Source organism: Bombina bombina, chromosome 1, assembly GCF_027579735.1.
Source record: "Bombina bombina isolate aBomBom1 chromosome 1, aBomBom1.pri, whole genome shotgun sequence".
Lineage (NCBI taxonomy): Eukaryota > Metazoa > Chordata > Amphibia > Anura > Bombinatoridae > Bombina > Bombina bombina.
Window position 1 is genome coordinate 470682790 of NC_069499.1, and position 27727 is coordinate 470710516.

At 41.9% G+C, this 27727-nt stretch overlaps 1 protein-coding gene across 2 annotated transcripts in view; it reads left to right on the forward strand.

Annotated features, from left to right (window-relative positions):
- AGPS (alkylglycerone phosphate synthase) overlaps window positions 1-27727 on the forward strand; it is a 705364-nt gene that overhangs the window by 237846 nt on the left and 439791 nt on the right. For both annotated transcript variants that reach the window (XM_053698493.1, XM_053698494.1), the window contains exon 9: window positions 14813-14938. In XM_053698493.1, the coding sequence (XP_053554468.1) occupies window positions 14813-14938 (126 nt within the window). The remainder of the gene's footprint in view (window positions 1-14812; window positions 14939-27727) is intronic.

Sequence of the window (27727 nt, forward strand, 5' to 3'; positions counted from 1 at the left end):
TTGGTCTTGGTATAACAATGAGAGGGATCCGTAATCATTAAACAATCTTTAAGATTCTTATTTCTTTTATAGCCCACTCTGGGGGGTTGCCACTTATTGAATGGAAGGGTAGGATCGCTCTTGATAATGTGCCAGTGCTGATTAAGGCTTGTGCACACATTACTTATAGTTGGACTGTACACAGTGGTGAATGTCATTCACTGCATGTTTTCTTTGTTAGGATCCTGAGTGTCAGCTCCTGGATCCTCGACCATTCACATGCTCTGGTCGATGAGTTGTGGATTATAGCCACACTGTACAAATTTCTCAGCCATTTCCGTTAATTGGGACTGTCTCAAGTCCGGTTCACTGTTATTTCTTGACACCTGCATCAGCTGGCCTTTAGGGATAGCCTTCAGTAAAGCAGTTGGGTGATTGCTGGTCGCGTGCAATAGTGAGTTTCTGTCTGTTGGCTTACAGTATAAGGATGTTCCCAATTGTTTCTGTCCTTTCTTGAAGATCCTCAAGTCAAGAAATTCAATCACCCTCTCATCAACGTTGAGTTTGAATTTAACTAGATTCTCCAATTTGTTTAACTGCTCAAACCAGCTCATAAGTCCTTCAGCGGTACCACTCCAGACTATAAAGAGATTTATATAGCGACAATAAAACCTCACTTCAGATTTTTCAGAGACCCCCATCACAGATGTTTCATATTTATCCATAAATAGATTGGCCAAGGAAGGGGCCACATTAGAGCCCATGGCCATCCCGGATATTTGTTGATAGAAAGAATTATCAAACCGAAAATAGTTGAGCCATAGACTTAAATCCAACATCTGTATAAGGAAGACCCTAGGAGGACCAACATACGGGTCAAGTACCTCCATAATGCACAGTTTACCGCTTTCATGAGGTATGATTGTATATAAGCTGTTGACATCAGCAGTTGCGAGAATCCATGTGTCATCCACATGTAATTCCATCAGTTCTTTAATAAATTGAGATGAATCTCGTAGATAAGAGAGAATATTTTTAACTAGTGGTTGTAGAAAATGGTCCACAAAAACCGCTAATCTGGAAGTGATTGAATTTCTTGCTGAGACGATCGGTCTCTCTGGTGGTCTCTCCATGCTTTTGTGGATTTTCAGTAGCGTGTATAGTATGGGACAGGAAGGGAACTCCAACAGTAGGTACTTCTGGGTGTTCTCATCAATCCAACCAGATGTGAAGCTGTGTATTATGGCCTCATCAATGATCCTCTTGAATTCCAACGTTGGATCATGTTTCAACGGTAAGTTGGTGGTTGAGTCACTCAACTGTTGGAGTATCTCATCTCGGTAGTAAGAATAGTCAAGAACCACCACAGCTCCCCCCCTTATGCACTGTCCTAATGACTATATCGGGGGTCAGAGGACAAAGATGTAATAGCCTGTTTTTCGTCTTCAGAGAGGTTATTGCGGTTTTTCACCTGTTCCATATTTCTGATGTCTTGGAAAACCAATCGCATGAAAGTCTTGATGCTTGGGTTCAAGCTGGGTGGATCGAGAGAGCTTTTACCTTTAAAAGGAGAGCTTGTTGTCTGTGCCTGTGCGTCCATATCTTTTGAAAAATTCTTTAAACCTCAGGGATCTCTGGAATTTCTGGCAATCTATAAAAACATCAAACTCGTCAGTTCTATGAGTAGGAACAAAACTTAAATCTTTGTTGAGAAGGGTCAGTTCAGCAGTCGTGAGGGACCGATGGCTGATGTTGACAACCAAATCAGTCCCTAACCTGGAGGGTTGTGTTACCTGGGGGGTATGCTTATACACTGTGTCTGAGGAAGGGGATATTTTTACCCAAAACATTACTATTTTTCACAGTAAAAGAGTGTGTTAAAAAAGACCAGCAAGTTTTTGTTACTATTATATATATATATATATATATATATATATATATATATATATATATATATATATATATGTGTGTGTGTGTGTATGTATGTGTGTGTATATATATATATATATATATATATATATATATATATATATATATATATATATATATATGTATATATATGTGTGTGTGTGTGTATATATATATATATATATATATATATATATATATATATATATATATATATATATGTATATATGTGTGTATGTATATATACTGTGTGTATCTCACCACTTTTCCTTATTTTTCTGGACTGAAATGTCTTGATTAACCAAAATTGATTAGCTTTGATTGATCATCCTGTATTCAGTAAACTCAGAATCCACAGATGGCTGTGTCTGAACTGTTTGATGTGAGACTGCTGCGTTTGGAAAATGATTTCAATGGGACTGCTTGGCTGTTTGGATGTTTTAAGGCCATCTATTCCAACTCAGGTGCTGTACAGATGGCAGAGCCAAGCTAATATAGAAAAATGAGGAACAAGTGACTATTTAATGTACAGGAATGCCTGATCTGCATCACTAATAGATGATGCTATTGCATACAGGAAGCCCAACCAGATGGCTGTACATTAAAACACATCACTCCTTGAGAGAATTAAGTGCAGGCAATTTGCTCAGATTTTCTACAGGCTTGCTGCATATCACATTAGAGGAAAGGGAATGAGAGATTAAGTGCTTTATTTATTGGAAGGATTTAGATTATGTTAGCAGTATTTTTAGCTATAATCTGCTCTCCATATGTATAGTAATAGTGTATTTATAGGCATTACACTTATTTAAGCAAATAAGAATGTGCAAACACTTATTTTACAATTCTAGTTGTGTACTACAACACCTAAATCTAGTATTTGATGCATGTAATGATCGTTTGGGGCTTTCCAAGTTAACACAACTTGTAGACTTTACTCTTAAAACAGTCAAATCTTTCTCTTATCTGAAAAAGAGTATCCTCTATATAACAAAGTTTTTTTGCTTATCTTCAGATAAGACGTATCTTTAATATCAGTTTTTTTCTATTTCTCCTTGGTACAAAATTTTGTTGGGACTTAGAGGAGACGAAAATATATCTTATATTGCCAATAAGTGACAACCTTTACTTGTAAATCTTCATACCCATGATATAAAGCATTCTATTAACGGGGTGTGTAAAACTACACTATCGACCTCTTGGAGAGAATCACATCTCAAACGTTTGTATTTGACTTACTATACTCCACATAAGGGATATAGGTGGTACACTTAAGACTTTAACAAATGCCCTAAATGTCAACTATTAGGAGCTGATTTAATGCATATGCTGTGAAATTGCCCTAAAATAAAACAACTTTGGTTAAAACTAGAATACTGAATCGATACGGTCTTAAAGATAACTCATTTTACATTCTCCACGCATAGAATAGTCCTTCTCACCTCCTATAATATAGACTTGTTTAATAATAAACTTATTAATTCTCTCATTCTGTCCATAAGAAGCATAATCTTTCACAAGTGGAAAGATAATGCAATACCTAAATTCACAGAAATAATTAATTTTATCAAAATGTATTGTTGAACAGAGAGACACAGATACCAACATAGAATCGCAAGTATCTTTTTGTGGAAAATGGTACATTTTTATCAAGTCCTTATCCAAGAAAGAACAAAACATTACTTTATTTCCATTTAGAAACAAAGACTTGGTTATTCTTGGAATATGGTAGGAGCTATAGATTGGGCCATTAAGGGAGAGAGAGAGAAATCTTTTTATTTTTATTTTTTTGTCTGTCTGTTTTGCTTTGTTCTATTTTGTTTTTCTGATGTATGGAAAAAAATAAATTAGGCAGAGTGCATAAATCATTAGTTTCAAGTTAACACAGACATCCGGATGTCATAAATTATATATGTCAATAATAACCAGTGAGGTCAGAGGCTGGTGAGGCACTGGCTGGAGCAGTAACACAGCTACAGCATGTGCTGGTATACAGAGTATGGTTGCCACTTCGTCCATGTTTTCCTGGACACTTATGAGTTATGCATGCTGCAGGGTAATGAGGGTGGAACATGGATTGTGCCTCTGGACATCACATGAATAGTGCTGATGAATAGCACAATTCATTTTTCTCCCTGAACACCCTGCAGCATGCGTAACTCATAAGTGTAAAGAGAAATATGGCCAAGTTGACAACCATTATACAAAGGCAATTTATATGTGTTTGGGACTGGAGGACTTACATCTAGAGCATGGGCTGATGAACAGAGGCAGGTAATATGTGTTTGGGTCTGGAGCCCTTACAGCTAGTATATGGGCTGGTATACAGAGGCAGGTGATATGTTTGAGGCTGGAGGAATTTTAGTTTTATCCTAGCAATAGTTTTTATCACTGGCTTTCATTGTAGGTAAACTATTTTCACATGCTTGTATACAATGAAACTGTTTTTTTTACTATCTTCTCAACATTTATGAAATGTCCAGAAAATGTTTATTTTCTTCTTAAAATGGCAAGAGTCCAAAGCTGCATTCATTACTTTTGGGAAATACAGAACCTGGCCACCAGGACGAGGCAAAGACACCCCAGCCAAAATGCTTAAATATCTCCCCCACCTCCCTCATCCCCCAGTCATTCTTTGCCTTTCATCACAGGAGGTTGGCAGAGAAGTGTCAGTAGATTTTGGAGTAGTCTCTTATGGAGGGTAGTACTCTTCGAGATGGGACTGTAGTTTTAAGTAGTCCTGTCAGCCTCTCCGTGAGAGCATGGATGAAAGTTAGAGTCCAGAGATGCAGGGAGAGTCTTTCTGCGAAACCATCCCGACTCATTAACAGCTCCATAAGCAATCCGCGTTGACGAGTTTCGCTGCCTGCTTTCTTTTACAAAGATATGACGAGTCCACGTATTTCATCCTTACTTGTGGGATATAAACCTCCTGCTAACAGGAAGTGGCAAAGAGCACCACAGCAGAGCTGTATATATAGCCCCTCCCCTTCCCCTCCACCCTTAGTCATTCTCTTTGCCTGTGTTATACTAGGAAGACATGGTAAAGTGAGGTGTTAGTTTTAGTTTCTTCAATCAAGAAGTTTTTTATTTTAAATGGTACCGGTGCGTACTATTTTCCTCAGGGGGATATGGAAGAAGATTTCTGCCCTGAGGTTTGATGATCTTAGCATTTGTAACTAAGATCCACGCTGGTTCCCACAAGACTTCTGAAGTTAACCATGAGACATCTTCAGTGTGGAGACCGGTTTCATGCTACAAGCAGCATTAAGGTATGTGCAACCTTTTATTTCTGAGGAGACTTGATGTATCAGAACTGGCTGACATTTATTTCCCTGTATAGGAATGGGGTAAGCAGTAATCCTATTTTATAAGAGGGGTATTACTGGAGTCTCTATATTATATTTATTATTAGTTGATATTTGGGCATTATGTGACATGGGAGACAATATAAAAAACAATGTTTTATGTTTTTTTTTTTTGTTTTTTTTTCCGGCACTTAAAACTTATTGGTTTTATGCTTGAGGTTTATATTGTGTGTATATTTTTACTTTAGTGCAAAACTGCATTTCCATGTGGTGTTGTTTGGGTCTACTCTGACTTTTGACCTTAAGGGGTGGAGCCTATTTTGGTGCAATTTCTTCAGGCTTAGCAGCAGCAAACAGTAACTCGGTGGCTCCTGGACTGTGTAGCTGGTCTGAAGGGTTGGAAACTTGATTTGAAGTACCCTTGGGGCAGGTAGGCGCGACAGCAGACCTGTGGCGAGGTGCAGAGTGTATTTTTATCTATCTTTTGACTACATGTTGATATAAGTACTTCTAAAGCCTTATTTCTGCCCTTGCTTCTGGGTGCAGTAATTTTTGGATTAACCAACGATATTAAGTTAAATTTGGGAATAATTTAACGTTTTTTTGTGCATTTTGGAAAAATTGTTCACTTTTTTCTTTTCTTAAAGGCACAGTACACATTTTTGCGAATGTTTATTTCTCTTGTTAAGTGTATCCAGTCCACGGATCATCCATTACTTGTGGGATATTCTCCTTCCCAACAGGAAGTTGCAAGAGGATCACCCACAGCAGAGCTTCTATATAGCTCCTCCCCTCACTGCCATATTCAGTCATTCTCTTGCAACTCTCAACTAAGATGGAGGTCGTAAGAGGACTGTGGTGTTTTATACTTAGTTTATTTCTTCAATCAAAAGTTTGTTATTTTTAAATGGTACCGGAGTGTACTGTTTATCTCGGGCAGTATTTAGAAGAAGAATCTGCCTGCGTTTTCTATGATCTTAGCAGAAGTAGCTAAGATTCTTTGCTGTTCTCACATATTCTGAGGAGTGAGGTAACTTCAGAGGGGGAATAGCGTGCAGGTTTTCCTGTAATAAGGTATGTGCAGTTAAAATATTTTTCTAGGGATGGAATTTGCTAGAAAATGCTGCTGATACCGAAGTAATGTAAGTAAAGCCTTAAATGCAGTGATAGCGACTGGTATCAGGCTTATTAATAGAGATACATACTCTTATAAAAGTGTATTTTAAAACGTTTGCTGGCATGTTTAATCGTTTTTTACATATGTTTGGTGATAAAACTTATTGGGGCCTAGTTTTTTCCACATGGCTGGCTTGAATTTTGCCTAGAAACAGTTCCCTGAGGCTTCCCACTGTTGTAATATGAGTGGGAGGGGCCTATTTTGGCGTTTCTTTGCACAGCAAAAATTACAGACACAGACATCCAGCTTCTTCCTGCATGATCCAGGACTTCTCTGAAGGGCTCAAAAGGCTTCAAAAGTCGTATTGAGGGAGGTAAAAAGCCACAGTAGAGCTGTGGCAGTTGTTGTGACTGTTTAAAAAACGTTTTTGTCATTTGTTATTCTGTTTTTGGTATTAAGGGGTTAATCATCCATTTGCAAGTGGGTGCAATGCTCTGCTAACTTATTACATACACTGTAAAAATTTCGTTAGTGTAAGTGCATTTTTTCACTGTTATTTCAAAATTTGGGAAAATTTGTGTTTCTTAAAGGCGCAGTAACGTTTTTTATATTGCTTGTAAACTTGTTTTAAAGTGTTTTCCGAGCTTGCTAGTCTCATTGTTAGTCTGTTTAAACATGTCTGACACAGAGGAACCTACTTGTTCATTATGTTTGAAAGCCATGGTGGAGCCCCATAGGAGAATGTGTACTAAATGTATTGATTTCACCTTAAACAGTAAAGATCAGTCTTTATCTATAAAAGAATTATCACCAGAGGGTTCTGTCGGGGGGGAAGTTATGCCGACTAACTCTCCCCACGTGTCAGACCCTTCGCCTCCCGCTCAGGGGACGCAAGCTAATATGGCGCCAATTACATCAGGGACGCCCATAGCGATTACCTTGCAGGACATGGCTGCAATCATGAATAATACCCTGTCAGAGGTATTATCTAGATTGCCTGAATTAAGAGGCAAGCGCAATAGCTCTGGGGTTAGGAGAGATACAGAGCGCGCAAATGCTGTTAGAGCCATGTCTGATACTGCGTCACAGTATGCAGAACATGAGGACGGAGAGCTTCAGTCTGTGGGTGACATCTCTGACTCGGGGAAACCTGATTCAGAGATTTCTAATTTTAAATTTAAGCTTGAGAACCTCTGTGTATTGCTTGGGGAGGTATTAGCTGCTCTGAATGACTGTAACACAGTTGCAATTCCAGAGAAATTGTGAAGGGTGGATAGATACTATGCGGTGCCGGTGTGTACTGACGTTTTTCCTATACCTAAAAGGCTTACAGAAATTATTAGCAAGGAGTGGGATAGACCGGGGGTGCCTTTTTCCCCACCTCCTATATTTAGAAAAATGTTTCCAATAGACGCCACTACACGGGACTTATGGCAGACGGTCCCTAAGGTGGAGGGAGCAGTTTCTACTTTTGCAAAGCGTACCACTATCCCGGTTGAGGACAGTTGTGCTTTTTCAGATCCAATGGATAAAAAATTGGAGGGTTACCTTAAGAAAATGTTTATTCAACAAGGTTTTATTTTACAGCCCCTTGCATGCATTGCGCCTGTCACTGCTGTGGCGGCATTCTGGTTTGAGGCCCTGGAAGAGGCTCCATTGAATGAAATTATTGACAAGCTTAGAACGCTTAAGCTAGCTAACTCATTTGTTTCTGATGTCATTGTTCATTTGACTAAACTAACGGCTAAGAATTCCGGATTCGTCATCCAGGCACGTAGGGTGCTATGGCTTAAATCCTGGTCAGCTGACGTGACTTCAAAGTCTAAATTACTCAACATTCCTTTCAAGGGGCAGACCTTATTCGGGCCTGGCTTGAAGGAAATTATTGCTGACATTACTGGAGGCAAGGGTCATACCCTTCCTCAGGACAGGGCCAAATCAAAGGCCAAACAGTCTAATTTTCGTGCCTTTCGAAATTTCAAGGCAGGAGCAGCATCAACTTCCTCCGCTTCAAAACAAGAGGGAACTGTTGCTCATTCCAGACAGGCCTGGAAACCTAACCAGTCCTGGAACAAGGGCAAGCAGGCCAGAAAGCCTGCTGCTGCCCCCAAGACAGCATGAAAGAACGGCCCCCTATCCGGAAACGGATCTAGCGGGGTGCAGACTTTCTCTCTTCGCCCAGGCGTGGGCAAGAGATGTTCAGGATCCCTGGGCGTTGGAGATCATATCTCAGGGATATCTTCTGGACTTCAAAGCTTCTCCTCCACAAGGGAGATTTCATCTTTCAAGGTTATCAGCAAACCAGATAAAGAAAGAGGCATTCCTAAGCTGTGTGCAAGACCTCCTAGTAATGGGAGTGATCCATCCAGTTCCGCGGAGGGATCAAGGACAGGGATTTTATTCAAATCTGTTTGTGGTTCCCAAGAAAGAGGGAACCTTCAGACCAATCTTGGATCTAAAGATCTTAAACAAATTCCTCAGAGTTCCATCATTCAAAATGGAAACTATTCGGACCATCCTACCCATGATCCAAGAGGGTCAGTACATGACCACAGTGGACTTAAAGGATGCCTACCTTCACATACCGATTCACAAAGATCATCATCGGTTCCTAAGGTTTGCCTTTCTAGAGAGGCATTGCCAATTTGTAGCTCTTCCCTTTGGGTTGGCCACTGCCCTGAGAATTTTTACAAAGGTTCTGGGCTCACTTCTGGCGGTTCTAAGACCGCGAGGCATAGCGGTGGCTCCGTATCTAGATGACATCCTGATACAGGCGTCAAGCTTTCAAATTACCAAGTCTCATACAGAGATAGTTCTGGCATTTCTGAGGTCGCATGGGTGGAAAGTGAACGTGGAAAAGAGTTCTCTATCACCACTCACAAGAGTCTCCTTCCTAGGGACTCTTATAGATTCTGTAGAGATGAAAATTTACCTGACGGAGTCCAGGTTATCAAAACTTCTAAATGCTTGCCGTGTCCTTCATTCCATTCCACGCCCGTCAGTGGCTCAGTGCATGGAAGTAATCGGCTTAATGGTAGCGGCAATGGACATAGTGCCATTTGCGCGCCTGCATCTCAGTGGAATGGGGATTACTCAGATTTGTCCCCTCTACTAAATCTGGATCAAGAGACCAGAGATTCTCTTCTCTGGTGGCTTTCTCGGGTCCATCTGTCCAAGGGTATGACCTTTCGCAGGCCAGATTGGACGATTGTAACAACAGATGCCAGCCTTTTAGGTTGGGGCGCAGTCTGGAACTCCCTGAAGGCTCAGGGATCGTGGACTCAGGAGGAGAAACTCCTCCCAATAAATATTCTGCAGTTAAGAGCAATATTCAAGGCTCTTCTAGCTTGGCCTCAGTTAGCAACACTGAGGTTCATCAGATTTCAGTCGGACAACATCACGACTGTGACTTACATCAACCATCAAGGGGGAACCAGGAGTTCCCTAGCGATGTTAGAAGTCTCAAAGATAATTCGCTGGGCAGAGTCTCACTCTTGCCACCTCCCAGCAATCCACATCCCAGGCGTAGAGAACTGGGAGGCGGATTTTCTAAGTCGTCAGACTTTTCATCCGGGGGAGTGGGAACTCCATCCGGAGTTGTTTGCTCAACTGGTCCATCGTTGGGGCAAGCCAGAACTGGATCTCATGGCGTCTCGCCAGAACGCCAAGATTCCTTGTTACGGATCCAGGTCCAGGAACCCGGGAGCAACGCTGATAGATGCTCTAGCAGCTCCTTGGTTCTTCAACCTGGCCTATGTGTTTCCACCGTTTCCTCTGCTCCCTCGACCGATTGCCAAAATCAAACAGGAGAGAGCATCGGTGATTCTGATGGCGCCTGCGTGGCCACACAGGACCTGGTATGCAGACCTAGTGGACATGTCATCTCTTCCACCATGGACTCTGCCTCTGAGGCAGGACCTTCTAATACAAGGTCCTTTCAATCATCCAAATCTAATTTCTCTGAGACTGACTGCATGGAGATTGAACGCTTGATTCTATCAAGGCGTGGCTTCTCCGAGTCAGTCATTGATACCTTAATACAGGCTCGGAAGCCTGTCACCAGGAAAATCTACCATAAGATATGGCGTAAATATCTTTATTGGTGTGAATCCAAGAGTTACTCATGGAGTAAGGTTAGGATTCCTAGGATATTGTCCTTTCTCCAAGAGGGTTTGGACAAAGGCTTATCAGCTAGTTATTTAAAAGGACAGATCTCTGCTCTGTCTATTCTTTTGCACAAGCGTCTGGCAGAAGTTCCAGACGTCCAGGCATTTTGTCAGGCTTTGGTTAGGATTAAGCCTGTGTTTAAAACTGTTGCTCCCCCGTGGAGCTTAAACTTGGTTCTTAAAGTTCTTCAGGGAGTTCCGTTTGAACCCCTTCATTCCATTGATATTAAACTTTTATCTTGGAAAGTTCTGTTTTTGATGGCTATTTCCTCGGCTTGAAGAGTCTCTGAGTTATCTGCCTTACATTGTGATTCTCCTTATCTGATTTTTCATTCAGACAAGGTAGTTCTGCGTACCAAACCTGGGTTTTTACCTGAGGTGGTTTCTAACAGGAATATCAATCAAGAGATTGTTGTTCCATCATTGTGTCCTAATCCTTCTTCAAAGAAGGAACGTCTTTTGCATAATCTGGACGTAGTCCGTGCCTTGAAGTTTTACTTACAGGCTACTAAAGATTTTCGTCAAACATCTGCCCTGTTTGTCGTTTACTCTGGACAGAGGAGAGGTCAAAAAGCTTAGACAACCTCTCTCTCCTTTTGGCTTCGGAGCATAATACGCTTAGCCTATGAGACTGCTGGACAGCAGCCCCCTGAAAGGATTACAGCTCATTCTACTAGAGCTGTGGCTTCCACCTGGGCCTTTAAAAATGAGGCCTCTGTTGAACAGATTTGCAAGGCTGCGACTTGGTCTTCGCTTCACACCTTTTCAAAATTTTACAAATTTGACACTTTTGCTTCTTCGGAGGCTGTTTTTGGGGGAGAGGTTCTACAGGCAGTGGTTCCTTCCGTTTAAGTTCCTGCCTTGTCCCTCCCATCATCCGTGTACTTTAGCTTTGGTATTGGTATCCCACAAGTAATGGATGATCCGTGGACTGGATACACTTAACAAGAGAAAACATAATTTATGCTTACCTGATAAATTTATTTCTCTTGTAGTGTATCCAGTCCACGGCCCGCCCTGTCCTTTTAAGGCAGGTCTAAATTTTAATTAAACTACAGTCACCACTGCACCCTATGGTTTCTCCTTTCTCGTCTTGTTTCGGTTAAATGACTGGATATGGCAGTGAGGGGAGGAGCTATATAGCAGCTCTGCTGTGGGTGATCCTCTTGCAACTTCCTGTTGGGAAGGAGAATATCCCACAAGTAATGGATGATCCGTGGACTGGATACACTACAAGAGAAATAAATTTATCAGGTAAGCATAAATTATGTTTTTATGCTATAAATAAGTGTTTAAACAACTTTTGTGGTATTACTAGTCTGTTCAACATGTCTGACATTGAGGTTTCTCATTGTTCTATGTGTTTAGAAGCTATTGTGCAACCCCCGCTAACATTCTGTAACTTTTGTACTGAAAGGGCTTTACAATGTACAAAGCATATTTTAAATAAAGTAAGTGTGCCTAGGGATGATTCTCAGTCTGAAGAGAATCAGGATATGCCATCCAATTCTCCCCAAGTGTCACAACCTTTTATGCCCACACAAGCGACGCCTAGTACTTCTAGTGCGTCTAATTCCTTTACTCTGCAGGAGATGGCTGCAGTTATGTCAACTACCCTTACAGAGGTATTGTCTAAATTACCAGTGTTGCAGGGTAAACGCAGTAGGTCAAGTATTAATGTAAATACTGAATCCTCTGATGCTTTATTAGCTATTTCCGATGTTCCCTCACAGTGCTCTGAGTTGGGGGATCAGGGAATTACTGTCTGAGGGTGAAATTTCTGATTCAGGCAATGTTTTGCCTCAGACAGATTCGGATGCTATGTCATTTAAATTTAAGCTTGAAACCTCCGCCTGTTGATTAGGGAGGTTTTAGCGACTCTGGATGATTGTGATCCTATTGTTATTCCTCCAGAGAAATTGTGTTAAATAGATAAATATTTGGAAGTTCCTACTTACACTGATGTTTTTCCGGTTCCTAAGAGAATTTCGGAAATTATTAGTAAGGAATGGGATAGACCAGGTATACCGTTTTCTCCCTCTCCTAATTTTAATAAAATATTTCCTATATCAGATACCATTCGGGACTCATGGCAAACGGTCCCTAAGGTAGAGGGACCTATATCTTCCCTAGCTAAGCGTACTACTATACCCATTGAGGATAGTTGTGCTTTCAAGGATCCTATGGATAAGAAATTAGATGGTCTACTAAAGAAATTATTTGTTAATCAGGGATTTCTTTTACAACCTACGGCTTGCATTGTTCCAGTATCTACTGCAGCAGCTTTTTGGTTTGAGGCTCTAGATGAGTCTCTTAAGATTGAGACTCCAATAGATGGCATTCTAGATAGAATTAAGGCTCTTAAGCTATCTAAATCTTTTATTTCTGATGCCGCTTTTCAAACTGCTAAATTAGCGGCAAAAAATGCAGGATTTGCTATTTTAGCACGTAGAGCATTGTGGCTCAAATCTTGGTCTGCTGATGTGTCATCAAAACATAAGCTTTTAGCTATTCCCTTTAAAGGTAAGACCCTTTTTTTAGCCAGAATTGGAGAGCATTTATGATATTACAGGAGGTAAGGGCCATGCCCTACCTCAGGATAGGTCGGTTAAAATGAGGGGTAAACTGAATCATTTTAATTCCTTTCGGAACTTTAGAGGACCCCCCGCTTCTTCTTCCACAAAGCAGCATGAAGGGGTCTATATGAAACTCGTTTGACTGACCCACAAGCTGTTGCCTGTCTGTTACCTGTACTAATGCCAAATCTTTGATTGAAATACACGAGCACAAACAAAGTAAGCCTGAGTCTTGTCCTTTTTTCAACGTTTGCTGAAATACAGCTGCCGGGTGCTTGGGACGTTGCTTTTCTCTTTAGTCAGAATCAAGCCTGTTTATAGACCTGTGGCTCCGCCATGGAGTCTGACTTTAGTTCTTTTTGCAAGTGGTTTCGTTTGAACCTTTACATTCCATAGATATTAAACTTTTATCTTGGAAAGTTTTGTTTTTGGTAGCTATCTCTTCTGCTCGAAGAGTTTCAGAGTTATCTGCTTTGCAGTGTGACTCACCTTACTTGGTGTTCCACGCAGATAAGGTAGTTTTGCGTACCAAACCCGGTTTTCTTCCTAAGGTTGTGTCTAATAAGAATATTAATCAGGAAATTGTTGTTCCATCATTGTGTCCTAATCCTTCTTCGAAGAAGGAACGTCTGTTACACAATCTTGATGTGGTTTGTGCTTTAAAGTTCTATTTACAAGCAACTAAGGATTTCAGACAAACAACTTCATTGTTTGTCATATATTCTGGTAAAAGGAGAGGTCAGAAGGCGACTGCTACCTCTCTTTCCTTTTGGCTGAAAAGAATCATCCGTCTGGCCTATGAGACTGCTGGCCAGCAACCTCCTGAAACAATTACTGCTCATTCTACCAGAGCAGTGGATTCCACATGGGCTTTTAAAAATGAGGCTTCTGTTGAACAGATTTGTAAGGCAGCGACTTGGTCTTCGCTGCATACCTTTTCCAAATTTTACAAATTCGATACTTTTGCTTCTTCGGAGGCTATTTTTGGGAGAAAGGTTTTACAAGCAGTGGTGCCTTCCGTTTAAGGTACCTGTCTTGTTCCCTCCCTTCATCCGTGTCCTAAAGCTTTGGTATTGGTATCCCACAAGTAAAGGATGAATCCGTGGACTGGATACACCTTACAAGAGAAAACAGAATTTATGCTTACCTGATAAATGACTTTCTCTTGTGGTGTATCCAGTCCACGGCCCGCCCTGGCTATTAAGTCAGGTAGATTTTTTTTTTTAAACTACAGTCACCACTGCACCCTATGGTTTCTCCTTTTTCTTCCTAACCTCCGGTCGAATGACTGGGGGGTGGAGCTAGAGGGGGAGCTATATGGACAGCTCTGCTGTGTGCTCTCTTTGCCACTTCCTGTTAGGAAGGAGAATATCCCACAAGTAAAGGATGAATCCGTGGACTGGATACACCACAAGAGAAAGTAATTTATCAGGTAAGCATAAATTCTGTTTTTTTGTAACAAAATATTTAAAACATTTTATTTTGCTTATAGATCTTTTAAAATTCAGTGACTAATGCTCTCTAGTGTTTTCACTAATTATAAAAACCACCAATTAAAACAATTTAATCGCGATCAGTTCCTCACAAGAAGTAAAAACCAAGCGCATCTCATTCCTTCTTTAGTTACCTAGATGTGCAAAAGATGCTTTACTGCTATAGAAATTAACGACATGTTGCAGCCACCTAAGTAAGCCTGAAATAAATAGCTTTTAGCCTTATATGAGAACATTAATTTCCCTTCTGTTCTTGACCTTCTAGCTTGGGGAGAGTGGTTACTGCACAGGCCATGAACCAGATTCCATGGAGTTTAGTACACTTGGAGGATGGGTGGCAACAAGGGCATCAGGAATGAAGAAAAACATCTATGGAAACATTGAAGATCTGGTAATGTGACAATTTTTTAATTTTATTTATTTTTTAAATGTATTTTTTTACTAAGTCTTTTGGAATTCTGCCTCAAAGAAATATATTCCAAATAATTTACTTATTTTCAAAATCTTCTCATGGCATTACTTGAGCTCTATTTAATGTCATTACTATGTCTTAAAATGCATGTAAGCTAACAATTGTATACTTGCTTTCATATTGTTACTAAATCAAATTACCCATTTTAAGGTTTCTTTGTTTTTTACATTTTGTATATGTTCTTTCCAATGGAATCTGCTGATACAAGCAAATCAATCAGGCTAAAATCTATCATAAATTACAGTACAAAAACTGCAGTCAAGTGATTACCTTCTTAGAATTAAGTTTTTAAAGCTGATAATTAGAAGCATCAAATTGGCTGTCTGGAGATGAAACTATAAGCCAATCTAAGAGTTTAAACTCAAATTAATTTCTGACAGTTCTGGCTCCTAACTTTGAGAGGAGGTTAGCCTGACAGTGAAGATTTTTGTCATAGGGCAGATGATTAATTGATCTGTGGCTCAGTCATCCCAAATTGCTAGGTAGGCCTGCGAATTCTCTTTGATAAAGTTTTTTGTGAAACCGTATAAATTATTGGAAATTTATTTTAAGTTGTATAATTTGATAACTAGAGGAAAAGAGAGGTCACAACTAAACCAAAAAACACATGGAAAGACTATTATACACATTAAGCTTGTCCTTCATTTAAAAATATATGTTACTGGAAAATCTAAAGTTTACCTCATGAATATGATCTAACCCAGTATTTATCAGACACTAATAACATACTTTTCTCTTGTTAAGTGTATCCAGTCCACGGATCATCCATTACTTGTGGGATATTCTCCTTCACAACAGGAAGTTGCAAGAGGATCACCCACAGCAGAGCTGCTATATAGCTCCTCCCCTAACTGTCATATCCAGTCATTCTCTTGCAAGCCTCAACCAAGATGGAGTTCGTAAGAGGAGTGTGGTGTTTTATACTTAGTTTATTCTTCAATCAAAAGTTTGTTATTTTTAAATGGTGCCGGAGTGTACTGTTTATCTCAGGCAGTATTTAGAAGAAGAATCTGCCTGCGTTTTCTATGATCTTAGCAGAAGTAACTAAGATCCATGGCTGTTCTCACATATTCTGAGGAGTGAGGTAACTTCAGAGAGGGAATGGCGTGCAGGTTTTCCTGCAATAAGGTATGTGCAGTTAATATTTTTCTAGGGATGGAATTTGCTAGAAAATGCTGCTGATACCGAACTAATTTAAGTAAAGCCTTAAATGCAGTTATAGCGACTGGTATCAGGCTTATTAATAGAGATACATACTCTTATAAAAATGTAATATAAAACGTTTGCTGGCATGTTTAATAATTTTTATATGTATTTGGTGATAAAACTTATTGGGGCCTAGTTTTTTTCCACATGGCTGGCTTGAATTTTGCCTAGTAACAGTTTCCTTAGGCTTTCCACTGTTGTAATATGAGTGGGAGGGGCCTTTTTTAGTGCTTTTCTGTGCAGCTAAAAATACTGACAGAGACATTCAGCTTCCCTCTGCATGATCCAGGACATCTCTGGAGGGCTCAAAAGGCTTCAAAATCGTTTTTGAGGGAGGTAAAAAGCCACAGTAGAGCTGTGGCAGTTGTTGTGACTGAAAAAAAAAAAAAAAAAAAAAAAAAAGTTTTTGTCTTTTATTATTCAGTTTTGGGTATTAAGGGGTTAATCATCCATTTGCAAGTGGGTGCAATGCTCTGCTAACTTGTTACATACACTGTAAAAATTTTGTTAGTGTAACTGCCTTTTTTCACTGTTATTTCAAATTTTGACAAAATTTGTGTTTCTTAAAGGTGCAGTAACGTTTTTTATATTGCTTGTAAACTTGTTTAAAGTGTTTTCCAAGCTTGCTAGTCTCATTGCTAGTCTGTTTAAACATGTCTGACACAGAGGAAACTACTTGTTCATTATGTTTGAAAGCCATGGTGGAGCCCCATAGGAGAATGTGTACTAAATGTATTGATTTCACCTTAAACAGTAAAGATCAGTCTTTAACTATAAAAGAAATATCACCAGAAGATTCTGACGAGGGGGAAGTTATGCCGACTAACTCTCCCCACGTGTCAGACCCTTCGCCTCCCGCTCAGGGGATGCACGCTAATATGGCGCCAATTACATCAGGGACGCCCATAGTGATTACCTTGCAGGACATGGCTGCAATCATGAATAATACCCTGTCAGAGGTATTATCCAGGTTGCCTGAATTAAGAGGCAAGCGCGATTGCTCTGGGGTTAGGAGAAATACAGAGCGCGCAGATGCTGTAAGGGCCATGTCTGATACTGCGTCACAATATGCAGATCATGAGGACGGAGAGCTTCAGTCTGTGGGTGACATCTCTGATTCGGGGAAACCTGATTCAGAGATTTCTAATTTTAAATTTAAGCTTGAGAACCTCTGTGTGTTGCTTGGGGAGGTATTAGCTGCTCTGAATGACTGTAACACAGTTGCAGTACCAGAGAAATTGTGCAGGCTGGATAAATACTATGCGGTATCGGTGTGTACTGATGTTTTTCCTATACCTAAAAGGCTTACAGAAATTATTAGCAAGGAGTGGGATAGACCGGGGGTGCCTTTTTCCCCACCTCCTATATTTAGAAAAATGTTTCCAATAGACGCCACTACACGGGACTTATGGCAGACGGTCCCTAAGGTGGAGGGAGCAGTTTCTACTTTAGCAAAGCGTACTACTATCCCGGTTGAGGACAGTTGTGCTTTTTCAGATCCAATGGATAAAAAATTGGAGGGTTACCTTAAGAAAATGTTTATTCAACAAGGTTTTATTTTACAGCCCCTTGCATGCATTGCGCCTGTCACGGCCGCAGCGGCCTTCTGGTTTGAGGCCCTGGAAGAGGCCATCCATACAGCTCCATTGACTGAAATTATTGACAAGCTTAGAACACTTAAGCTAGCTAACTCATTTTTCTCCAACATAGGTGTGTCCGGTCCACGGCGTCATCCTTACTTGTGGGATATTCTCTTCCCCAACAGGAAATGGCAAAGAGCCCAGCAAAGCTGGTCACATGATCCCTCCTAGGCTCCGCCTACCCCAGTCATTCTCTTTGCCGTTGTACAGGCAACATCTCCACGGAGATGGCTTAGAGTTTTTTAGTGTTTAACTGTAGTTTTTCATTATTCAATCAAGAGTTTGTTATTTTCAAATAGTGCTGGTACGTACTATTTACTCAGAAACAGAAAAGAGATGAAGAATTCTGTTTGTATGAGGAAAATGATTTTAGCAACCGTAACTAAAATCCATGGCTGTTCCACACAGGACTGTTGAGAGCATTAACTTCAGTTGGGGGAACAGTTTGCAGTCCTTTGCTGCTTGAGGTATGACACATTCTAACAAGACGATGTAATGCTGGAAGCTGTCATTTTCCCTATGGGATCCGGTAAGCCATGTTTATTATGATTGTAAATAAGGGCTTCACAAGGGCTTATTTAGACTGTAGACATTTTTTGGGCTAAATCGATTGATATTAACACTTATTTAGCCTTGAGGAATCATTTATTCTGGGTATTTTGATATAATAATATCGGCAGGCACTGTTTTAGACACCTTATTCTTTAGGGGCTTTCCCAAAGCATAGGCAGAGTCTCATTTTCGCGCCGGTGTTGCGCACTTGTTTTTGAGAGGCATGGCATGCAGTCGCATGTGAGAGGAGCTCTGATACTTATAAAAGACTTCTGAAGGCATCATTTGGTATCGTATTCCCCTTGGGTTTGGTTGGGTCTCAGCAAAGCAGATACCAGGGACTGTAAAGGGGTTAAAGCTTAAAACGGCTCCGGTTCCGTTATTTTAAGGGTTAAAGCTTCCAAAATTGGTGTGCAATATTTTCAAGCCTTTAAGACACTGTGGTGAAAATTTGGTGAATTTTGAACAATTCCTTCATGTTTTTTCGCAATTGCAGTCATAAAGTGTGTTCAGTTTAAAATTTAAAGTGACAGTAACGGTTTTATTTCAAAACGTTTTTTGTACTTTATTATCAAGTTTATGCCTGTTTAACATGTCTGAACTACCAGATAGACTGTGTTCTGAATGTGGGGAAGCCAGAATTCCTATTCATTTAAATAAATGTGATTTATGTGATTATGACAATGATGCCCAAGATGATTCCTCAAGTGAGGGGAGTAAGCATGGTACTGCATCATTCCCTCCTTCGTCTACACGAGTCTTGCCCACTCAGGAGGCCCCTAGTACATCTAGCGCGCCAATACTCCTTACTATGCAACAATTAACGGCTGTAATGGATAATTCTGTCAAAAACATTTTAGCCAAAATGAACCCTTGTCAGCGTAAGCGTGGATGCTCTGTTTTAGTTACCGAAGAGCATGACGACGCTGATATTAATATCTCTGAAGGGCCCCTAACCCAATCTGAGGGAGCCAGGGAGGTTTTGTCTGAGGGAGAAATTACTGATTTAGGGAACATTTCTCAGCAGGCTGAATCTGATGTGATTACTTTTAAATTTAAATTGGAACATCTCCGCATTTTGCTTAAGGAGGTATTATCCACTCTGGATGATTGTGAAAATTTGGTCATCCCAGAGAAACTATGTAAAATGGACAAGTTCCTAGAGGTGCCGGGGCTCCCAGAAGCTTTTCCTATACCCAAGCGGGTGGCGGACATTGTTAATAAAGAATGGGAAAGGCCCGGTATTCCTTTCGTCCCTCCCCCCATATTTAAAAAATTGTTTCCTATGGTCGACCCCAGAAAGGACTTATGGCAGTCAGTCCCCAAGGTCGAGGGAGCGGTTTCTACTTTAAACAAACGCACCACTATTCCCATAGAGGATAGTTGTGCTTTCAAAGATCCTATGGATAAAAAATTAGAAGGTTTGCTTAAAAAGATGTTTGTTCAGCAGGGTTACCTTCTACAACCCATTTCATGCATTGTCCCTGTCACTACAGCCGCATATTTCTGGTTTGATGAACTGATTAAGGTGCTCGATAGTGACTCTCCTCCTTATGAGGAGATTATGGACAGAGTCAATGCTCTCAAATTGGCTAATTCTTTCACTCTAGACGCCTCTTTGCAATTGGCTAAGTTAGCGGCTAAGAATTCTGGGTTTGCTATTGTGGCGCGCAGAGCGCTTTGGTTGAAATCTTGGTCGGCTGATGCGTCTTCCAAGAACAAGCTACTAAACATTCCTTTCAAGGGGAAAACGCTGTTTGGTCCTGACTTGAAAGAGATTATCTCTGATATCACTGGGGGTAAGGGCCATGCCCTTCCTCAGGATCGGCCTTTCAAGGCAAAAAATAGACCTAATTTTCGTCCCTTTCGTAAAAACGGACCAGCCCAAGGTGCTACGTCCTCTAAGCAAGAGGGTAATACTTCTCAGGCCAAGCCAGCTTGGAGACCAATGCAAGGCTGGAACAAGGGAAAGCAGGCAAAGAAACCTGCCACTGCTACCAAGACAGCATGAAATATCGGCCCCCGATCCGGGACCGGATCTGGTGGGGGGCAGACTCTCTCTCTTCGCTCAGGCTTGGGCAAGAGATGTTCTGGATCCTTGGGCGCTAGAAATAGTCTCCCAGGGTTATCTTCTGGAATTCAAGGGACTTCCCCCAAGGGGAAGGTTCCACAGGTCTCAGTTGTCTTCAGACCACATAAAAAGACAGGCGTTCTTACATTGTGTAGAAGACCTGTTAAAAATGGGAGTGATTCATCCTGTTCCATTGAGAGAACAAGGGATGGGGTTCTACTCCAATCTGTTCATAGTTCCCAAAAAAGAGGGAACATTCAGACCAATCCTAGATCTCAAGATCTTAAACAAATTTCTCAAGGTCCCATCTTTCAAGATGGAAACCATTCGAACTATCCTTCCTTCCATCCAGGAAGGTCAATTCATGACCACGGTGGATTTAAAGGATGCGTATCTACATATTCCTATCCACAAGGAACATCATCGGTTCCTAAGGTTTGCATTCCTGGACAAACATTACCAGTTCGTGGCGCTTCCTTTCGGATTAGCCACTGCTCCAAGGATTTTCACAAAGGTACTAGGGTCCCTTCTAGCTGTGCTAAGACCAAGGGGCATTGCAGTAGTACCTTACCTGGACGACATTCTGATTCAAGCGTCGTCCCTCCCTCGAGCAAAGGCTCACACGGACATCGTCCTGGCCTTTCTCAGATCGCACGGCTGGAAAGTGAACGTGGAAAAGAGTTCTCTATCCCCGTCAACAAGGGTTCCCTTCTTGGGAACAATTATAGACTCCTCAGAAATGAGGATTTTTCTAACAGAGGCCAGAAAGACAAAGCTTCTGGACTCTTGTCGAATACTTCATTCCGTTCCTCTTCCTTCCGTAGCTCAGTGCATGGAAGTGATCGGGTTGATGGTAGCGGCAATGGACATAGTTCCTTTTGCGCGCATTCATCTAAGACCATTACAACTGTGCATGCTCAGTCAGTGGAATGGGGACTATACAGACTTGTCTCCAAAGATACAAGTAAATCAGAGGACCAGAGACTCACTCCGTTGGTGGCTGTCCCTGGACAACCTGTCACGAGGGATGACATTCCACAGACCAGAGTGGGTCATTGTCACGACCGACGCCAGTCTGATGGGCTGGGGCGCGGTCTGGGGATCCCTGAAAGCTCAGGGTCTTTGGTCTCGGGAAGAATCTCTTCTACCGATAAATATTCTGGAACTGAGAGCGATATTCAATGCTCTCAAGGCTTGGCCTCAGCTAGCGAGGACCAAGTTCATACGGTTTCAATCAGACAACATGACGACTGTTGCGTACATCAACCATCAGGGGGGAACAAGGAGTTCCCTAGCGATGGAAGAAGTGACCAAGATTATTCTATGGGCGGAGTCTCACTCCTGCCACCTGTCTGCTATCCACATCCCGGGAGTGGAAAATTGGGAAGCGGATTTTCTGAGTCGTCAGACATTGCATCCGGGGGAGTGGGAACTCCATCCGGAAATCTTTGCCCAAGTCACTCAACTTTGGGGCATTCCAGACATGGATCTGATGGCCTCTCGTCAGAACTTCAAAGTTCCTTGCTACGGGTCCAGATCCAGGGATCCCAAGGCGGCTCTAGTGGATGCACTAGTAGCACCTTGGACCTTCAAACTAGCTTATGTGTTCCCCGCCGTTTCCTCTCATCCCCAGGCTGGTAGCCAGGATCAATCAGGAGAGGGCGTCGGTGATCTTGATAGCTCCTGCGTGGCCACGCAGGACTTGGTATGCAGATCTGGTGAATATGTCATCGGCTCCACCTTGGAAGCTACCTTTGAGACGAGACCTTCTTGTTCAGGGTCCGTTCGAACATCCGAATCTGGTTTCACTCCAGCTGACTGCTTGGAGATTGAACGCTTGATTTTATCGAAGCGAGGTTTCTCAGATTCTGTTATCGATACTCTTGTTCAGGCCAGAAAGCCTGTAACTAGAAAGATTTACCACAAAATTTGGAAAAAATATATCTGTTGGTGTGAATCTAAAGGATTCCCTTGGGACAAGGTTAAGATTCCTAGGATTCTATCCTTCCTTCAAGAAGGATTGGAAAAAGGATTATCGGCAAGTTCCCTGAAGGGACAGATTTCTGCCTTGTCGGTGTTACTTCACAAAAAACTGGCAGCTGTGCCAGATGTTCAAGCCTTTGTTCAGGCTCTGGTTAGAATCAAGCCTGTTTACAAACCTTTGACTCCTCCTTGGAGTCTCAATTTAGTTCTTTCAGTTCTTCAGGGGGTTCCGTTTGAACCCTTACATTCCGTTGATATTAAGTTATTATCTTGGAAAGTTTTGTTTTTAGTTGCAATTTCTTCTGCTAGAAGAGTTTCAGAATTATCTGCTCTGCAGTGTTCTCCTCCTTATCTGGTGTTCCATGCAGATAAGGTGGTTTTACGTACTAAACCTGGTTTTCTTCCAAAAGTTGTTTCTAACAAAAACATTAACCAGGAGATTATCGTACCTTCTCTGTGTCCGAAACCAGTTTCAAAGAAGGAACGCTTGTTGCACAATTTGGATGTTGTTCGCGCTCTAAAATTCTATTTAGATGCTACAAAGGATTTTAGACAAACATCTTCCCTGTTTGTTGTTTATTCAGGTAAAAGGAGAGGTCAAAAAGCAACTTCTACCTCTCTCTCTTTTTGGATTAAAAGCATCATCAGATTGGCTTACGAGACTGCCGGACGGCAGCCTCCCGAAAGAATCACGGCTCATTCCACTAGGGCTGTGGCTTCCACATGGGCCTTCAAGAACGAGGCTTCTGTTGATCAGATATGTAGGGCAGCGACTTGGTCTTCACTGCACACTTTTACCAAATTTTACAAGTTTGATACTTTTGCTTCTTCTGAGGCTATTTTTGGGAGAAAGGTTTTGCAAGCCGTGGTGCCTTCCATTTAGGTGACCTGATTTGCTCCCTCCCTTCATCCGTGTCCTAAAGCTTTGGTATTGGTTCCCACAAGTAAGGATGACGCCGTGGACCGGACACACCTATGTTGGAGAAAACAGAATTTATGTTTACCTGATAAATTTCTTTCTCCAACGGTGTGTCCGGTCCACGGCCCGCCCTGGTTTTTTAATCAGGTCTGATAATTTATTTTCTTTAACTACAGTCACCACGGTACCATATGGTTTCTCCTATGCTATTATTCCTCCTTAACGTCGGTCGAATGACTGGGGTAGGCGGAGCCTAGGAGGGATCATGTGACCAGCTTTGCTGGGCTCTTTGCCATTTCCTGTTGGGGAAGAGAATATCCCACAAGTAAGGATGACGCCGTGGACCGGACACACCGTTGGAGAAAGAAATTTATCAGGTAAACATAAATTCTGTTGTTTCTGATGCCATTGTTCATTTGACTAAACTAACGGCTAAGAATTCCGGATTCGCCATCCAAGCGTAGGGCGCTATGGCTTAAATCCTTGTCAGCTGACGTGACTTCGAAGTCTAAATTACTCAACATTCCTTTCAAGGGGCAGACCTTATTCGGGCCTGGTTTGAAGGAAATTATTGCTGACATTACTGGAGGTAAGGGTCACACCCTTCCTCAGGACAGGGCCAAAGCAAAGGCCAAACAGTCTAATTTTCGTGCCTTTTGAAATTTCAAGGCAGGTGCAGCATCAACTTCCTCTGCTTCAAAACAAGAGGGAACTTTTGCTCAATCTAAGCTGGCCTGGAAACCTAACCAGTCCTGGAACAAAGGCAAGCAGGTCAGAAAGCCTGCTGCTGCCTCTAAGACAGCATGAAGGAACGGCCCCCTATCCGGCGACGCATCTAGTAGGGGGCAGACTTTCTCTCTTCGCCCAGGCGTGGGCAAGAGATGTTCAGGATCCCTGGGCGTTGGAGATTATATCTCAGGGATATCTTCTGGACTTCAAAGCTTCCCCTCCACAAGGGAGATTTCATGTTTCAAGGCTATCTGCAAATCAGATAAAGAAAGAGGCATTCCTACACTGTGTGCAAGACCTCCTAGTTATGGGAGTGATCCATCCAGTTCCGCAGACGGAACAAGGACAGGGTTTTTATTCAAATCTGTTTGTGGTTCCCAAAAAAGAGGGAACCTTCAGACCAATTTTGGATCTAAAGATCTTAAACAAATTCCTCAGAGTTCCATCTTTCAAAATGAAAACTATTCGGACCATCCCACCCATGATCCAAGAAGGTCAGTACATGACCACAGTGGACTTAAAGGATGCCTACCTTCACATACCGATTCACAAAGATCATCATCGGTTTCTAAGGTTTGCCTTTCTAGACAGGCATTACCAATTTGTAGCTCTTCCCTTCGGGTTGGCTACAGCCCCGAGAATCTTTACAAAGGTTCTGGGCTCACTTCTGGCGGTTCTAAGACCGCGAGGCATAGCGGTGGCTCCGTATCTAGACGACATCCTGATACAGGCGTCAAGCTTTCAAGTTGCCAAGTCTCATACAGAGATAGTTCTGGCATTTCTGAGGTCGCACGGGTGGAAAGTGAACAAGGAAAAGAGTTCTCTATCCCCACTCACAAGAGTCTCCTTCTTAGGGACTCTTATAGATTCTGTAGAAATGAAAATTTACCTGACGGAGTCCAGGTTATCAAAACTTCTAAATGCTTGCCGTGTTCTTCACTCCATTCCGCGCCCTTCGTTAGCTCAGTGTATGGAGGTAATCGGCTTAATGGTAGCGGCAATGGACATAGTGCCATTTGCGCGCCTTCATCTCAGACCGCTGCAATTATGCATGCTGAGTCAGTGGAATGGGGATTACACAGATTTGTCCCCTCTGCTAAATCTGGATCAAGAGACCAGAGATTCTCTTCTCTGGTGGTTGTCTCGGGTACACCTGTCCAAGGGTATGACCTTTCGCAGGCCAGATTGGACAATTGTAACAACAGATGCCAGCTTTCTAGGTTGGGGTGCAGTCTGGAATTCCCTGAAGGCACAGGGATCGTGGACTCAGGAGGAGAAACTCCTTCCAATAAATATTCTGGAGTTAAGAGCGATATTCAATGTTCTTCTTGCTTGGCCTCAGTTAGCAACACTGAGTTTCATCAGATTTCAGTCGGACAACATCACGACTGTGGCTTAAATCAACCATCAAGGGGGAACCAGGAGTTCCCTAGCGATGTTAGAAGTCTCAAAAATAATTCGCTGGGCAGAGTACCACTCTTGCCACCTGTCAGCAATCCATATCCCAGGCGTGGAGAACTGGGAGGCGGATTTTCTAAGTCGTCAGACATTCCATCCAGGGGAGTGGGAACTCCATCCGAAGGTGTTTGCTCAGTTGATTCATCGTTGGGGCAAACCAGAGTTGGATCTCATGGCGTCTCGCCAGAACACCAAGCTTCCTTGTTACGGATCCAGGTCCAGGGACCCAGAAGCGACGCTGATAGATGCGCTAGCAGCGCCTTGGTTCTTCAACCTGGCTTATGTGTTTCCACCGTTTCCTCTGCTCCCTCGACTGATTGCCAAAATCAAACAGGAGAGAGCATAGGTGATTCTGATAGCACCTGCGTGGCCACGCAGGACTTGGTATTCCGACCTAGTGGACATGTCATCCTTTCCACCATGGACTCTGCCTCTAAGACAGGACCTTCTGATACAAGGTCCTTTCAATCATCCAAATCTAATTTCTCTGAGACTGACTGCATGGAGATTGAACGCTTGATTCTATCAAAGCGTGGCTTCTCCGAGTCAGTCATTGATACTTTAATACAGGCACGAAAGCCTGTTACCAGGAAAATCTACCACAAGATATGGAGTAAATATCTTTATTGGTGTGAATCCAAGACTTACTCATGGAGTAAAGTTAGGATTCCTAGAATATTGTCTTTTCTCCAAGAGGGCTTGGACAAAGGATTATCAGCTAGTTCCTTAAAGGGACAGATTTCTGCTCTGTCTATTCTTTTGCACAAGCGTCTGGCAGAGGTTCCAGACTTCCAGGCATTTTGCCAGGTTTTGGTTAGATTAAAGCCTGTGTTTAAACCTGTTGCTCCCCCGTGGAGCTTAAACTTGGTTCTTAAGGTTCTTCAAGGAGTTCCGTTTGAACCCCTTCATTCCATTGATATTAAACTTTTATCTTGGAAAGTTCTGTTTTTGATGGCTATTTCCTCGGCTTGGAGAGTCTCTGAGCTATCTGCCTTACAATGTGATTCTCCCTATCTGATTTTTCATGCAGATAAGGTAGTTCTGCGTACCAAACCTGGGTTTTTACCTAAGGTGGTTTCTAACAAGAATATCAATCAAGAGATTGTTGTTCCATCGTTGTGCCCTAATCCTTCTTCAAAGAAGGAACGTCTTTTACATAATCTGGACGTAGTCCGTGCCTTGAAGTTTTACTTACAAGCTACTAAGGATTTTCGTCAAACATCTTTCCTGTTTGTTGTTTACTATGGACAGAGGAGCGGTCAAAAAGCTTCGGCAACCTCTCTTTCCTTTTGGCTTCTGAGCGTAATAAGCCTAGCCTATGAGACTGCTGGACAGCAGCCCCCTGAAAGGATTACAGCTCATTCTACTAGAGTTGTGGCTTCCACCTGGGCCTTCAAAAATGAGGCCTCTGTTGAACAGATTTGCAAGGTTGCGACTTGGTCTTTGCTTCACACTTTTTCAAAATTTTACAAATTTGATACTTTTGCTTCTTCGGTGGCTGTGTTTGGGAGAAAGGTTCTTCAGGCAGTGGTTCCTTCCGCTTAATCCTGCCTTGTCCCTCCCATCATCCGTGTACTTTAGCTTTGGTATTGGTATCCCACAAGTAATGGATGATCCGTGGACTGGATACACTTAACAAGAGAAAACATAATTTATGCTTACCTGATAAATTTATTTCTCTTGTAGTGTATCCAGTCCACGGCCCGCCCTGTCCTTTTAAGGCTGGTCTAAATTTTAATTAAACTACAGTCACCACTGCACCCTATGGTTTCTCCTTTCTCTGTTTGTTTTCGGTCGAATGACTGGATATGACAGTTAGGGGAGGAGCTATATAGCAGCTCTGCTGTGGGTGATCCTCTTGCAACTTCCTGTTGGGAAGGAGAATATCCCACAAGTAATGGATGATCCGTGGACTGGATACACTACAAGAGAAATAAATTTATCAGGTAAGCATAAATTATGTTTTTACGTTACAAGCTGTCAGGTATTTTTTTTTACTCCTCCACTCTCTAATAAAATCATCAGGCTACCTTGCTCTAATACATTGTAGTTGTACCTTTATTGACCAGGTTTTTATTGACGTTAGTTCATGTTCTGCTTGTGAGTAAAATGTTTCCCTGTACTCTTGAATGATATATAAACATGATTTG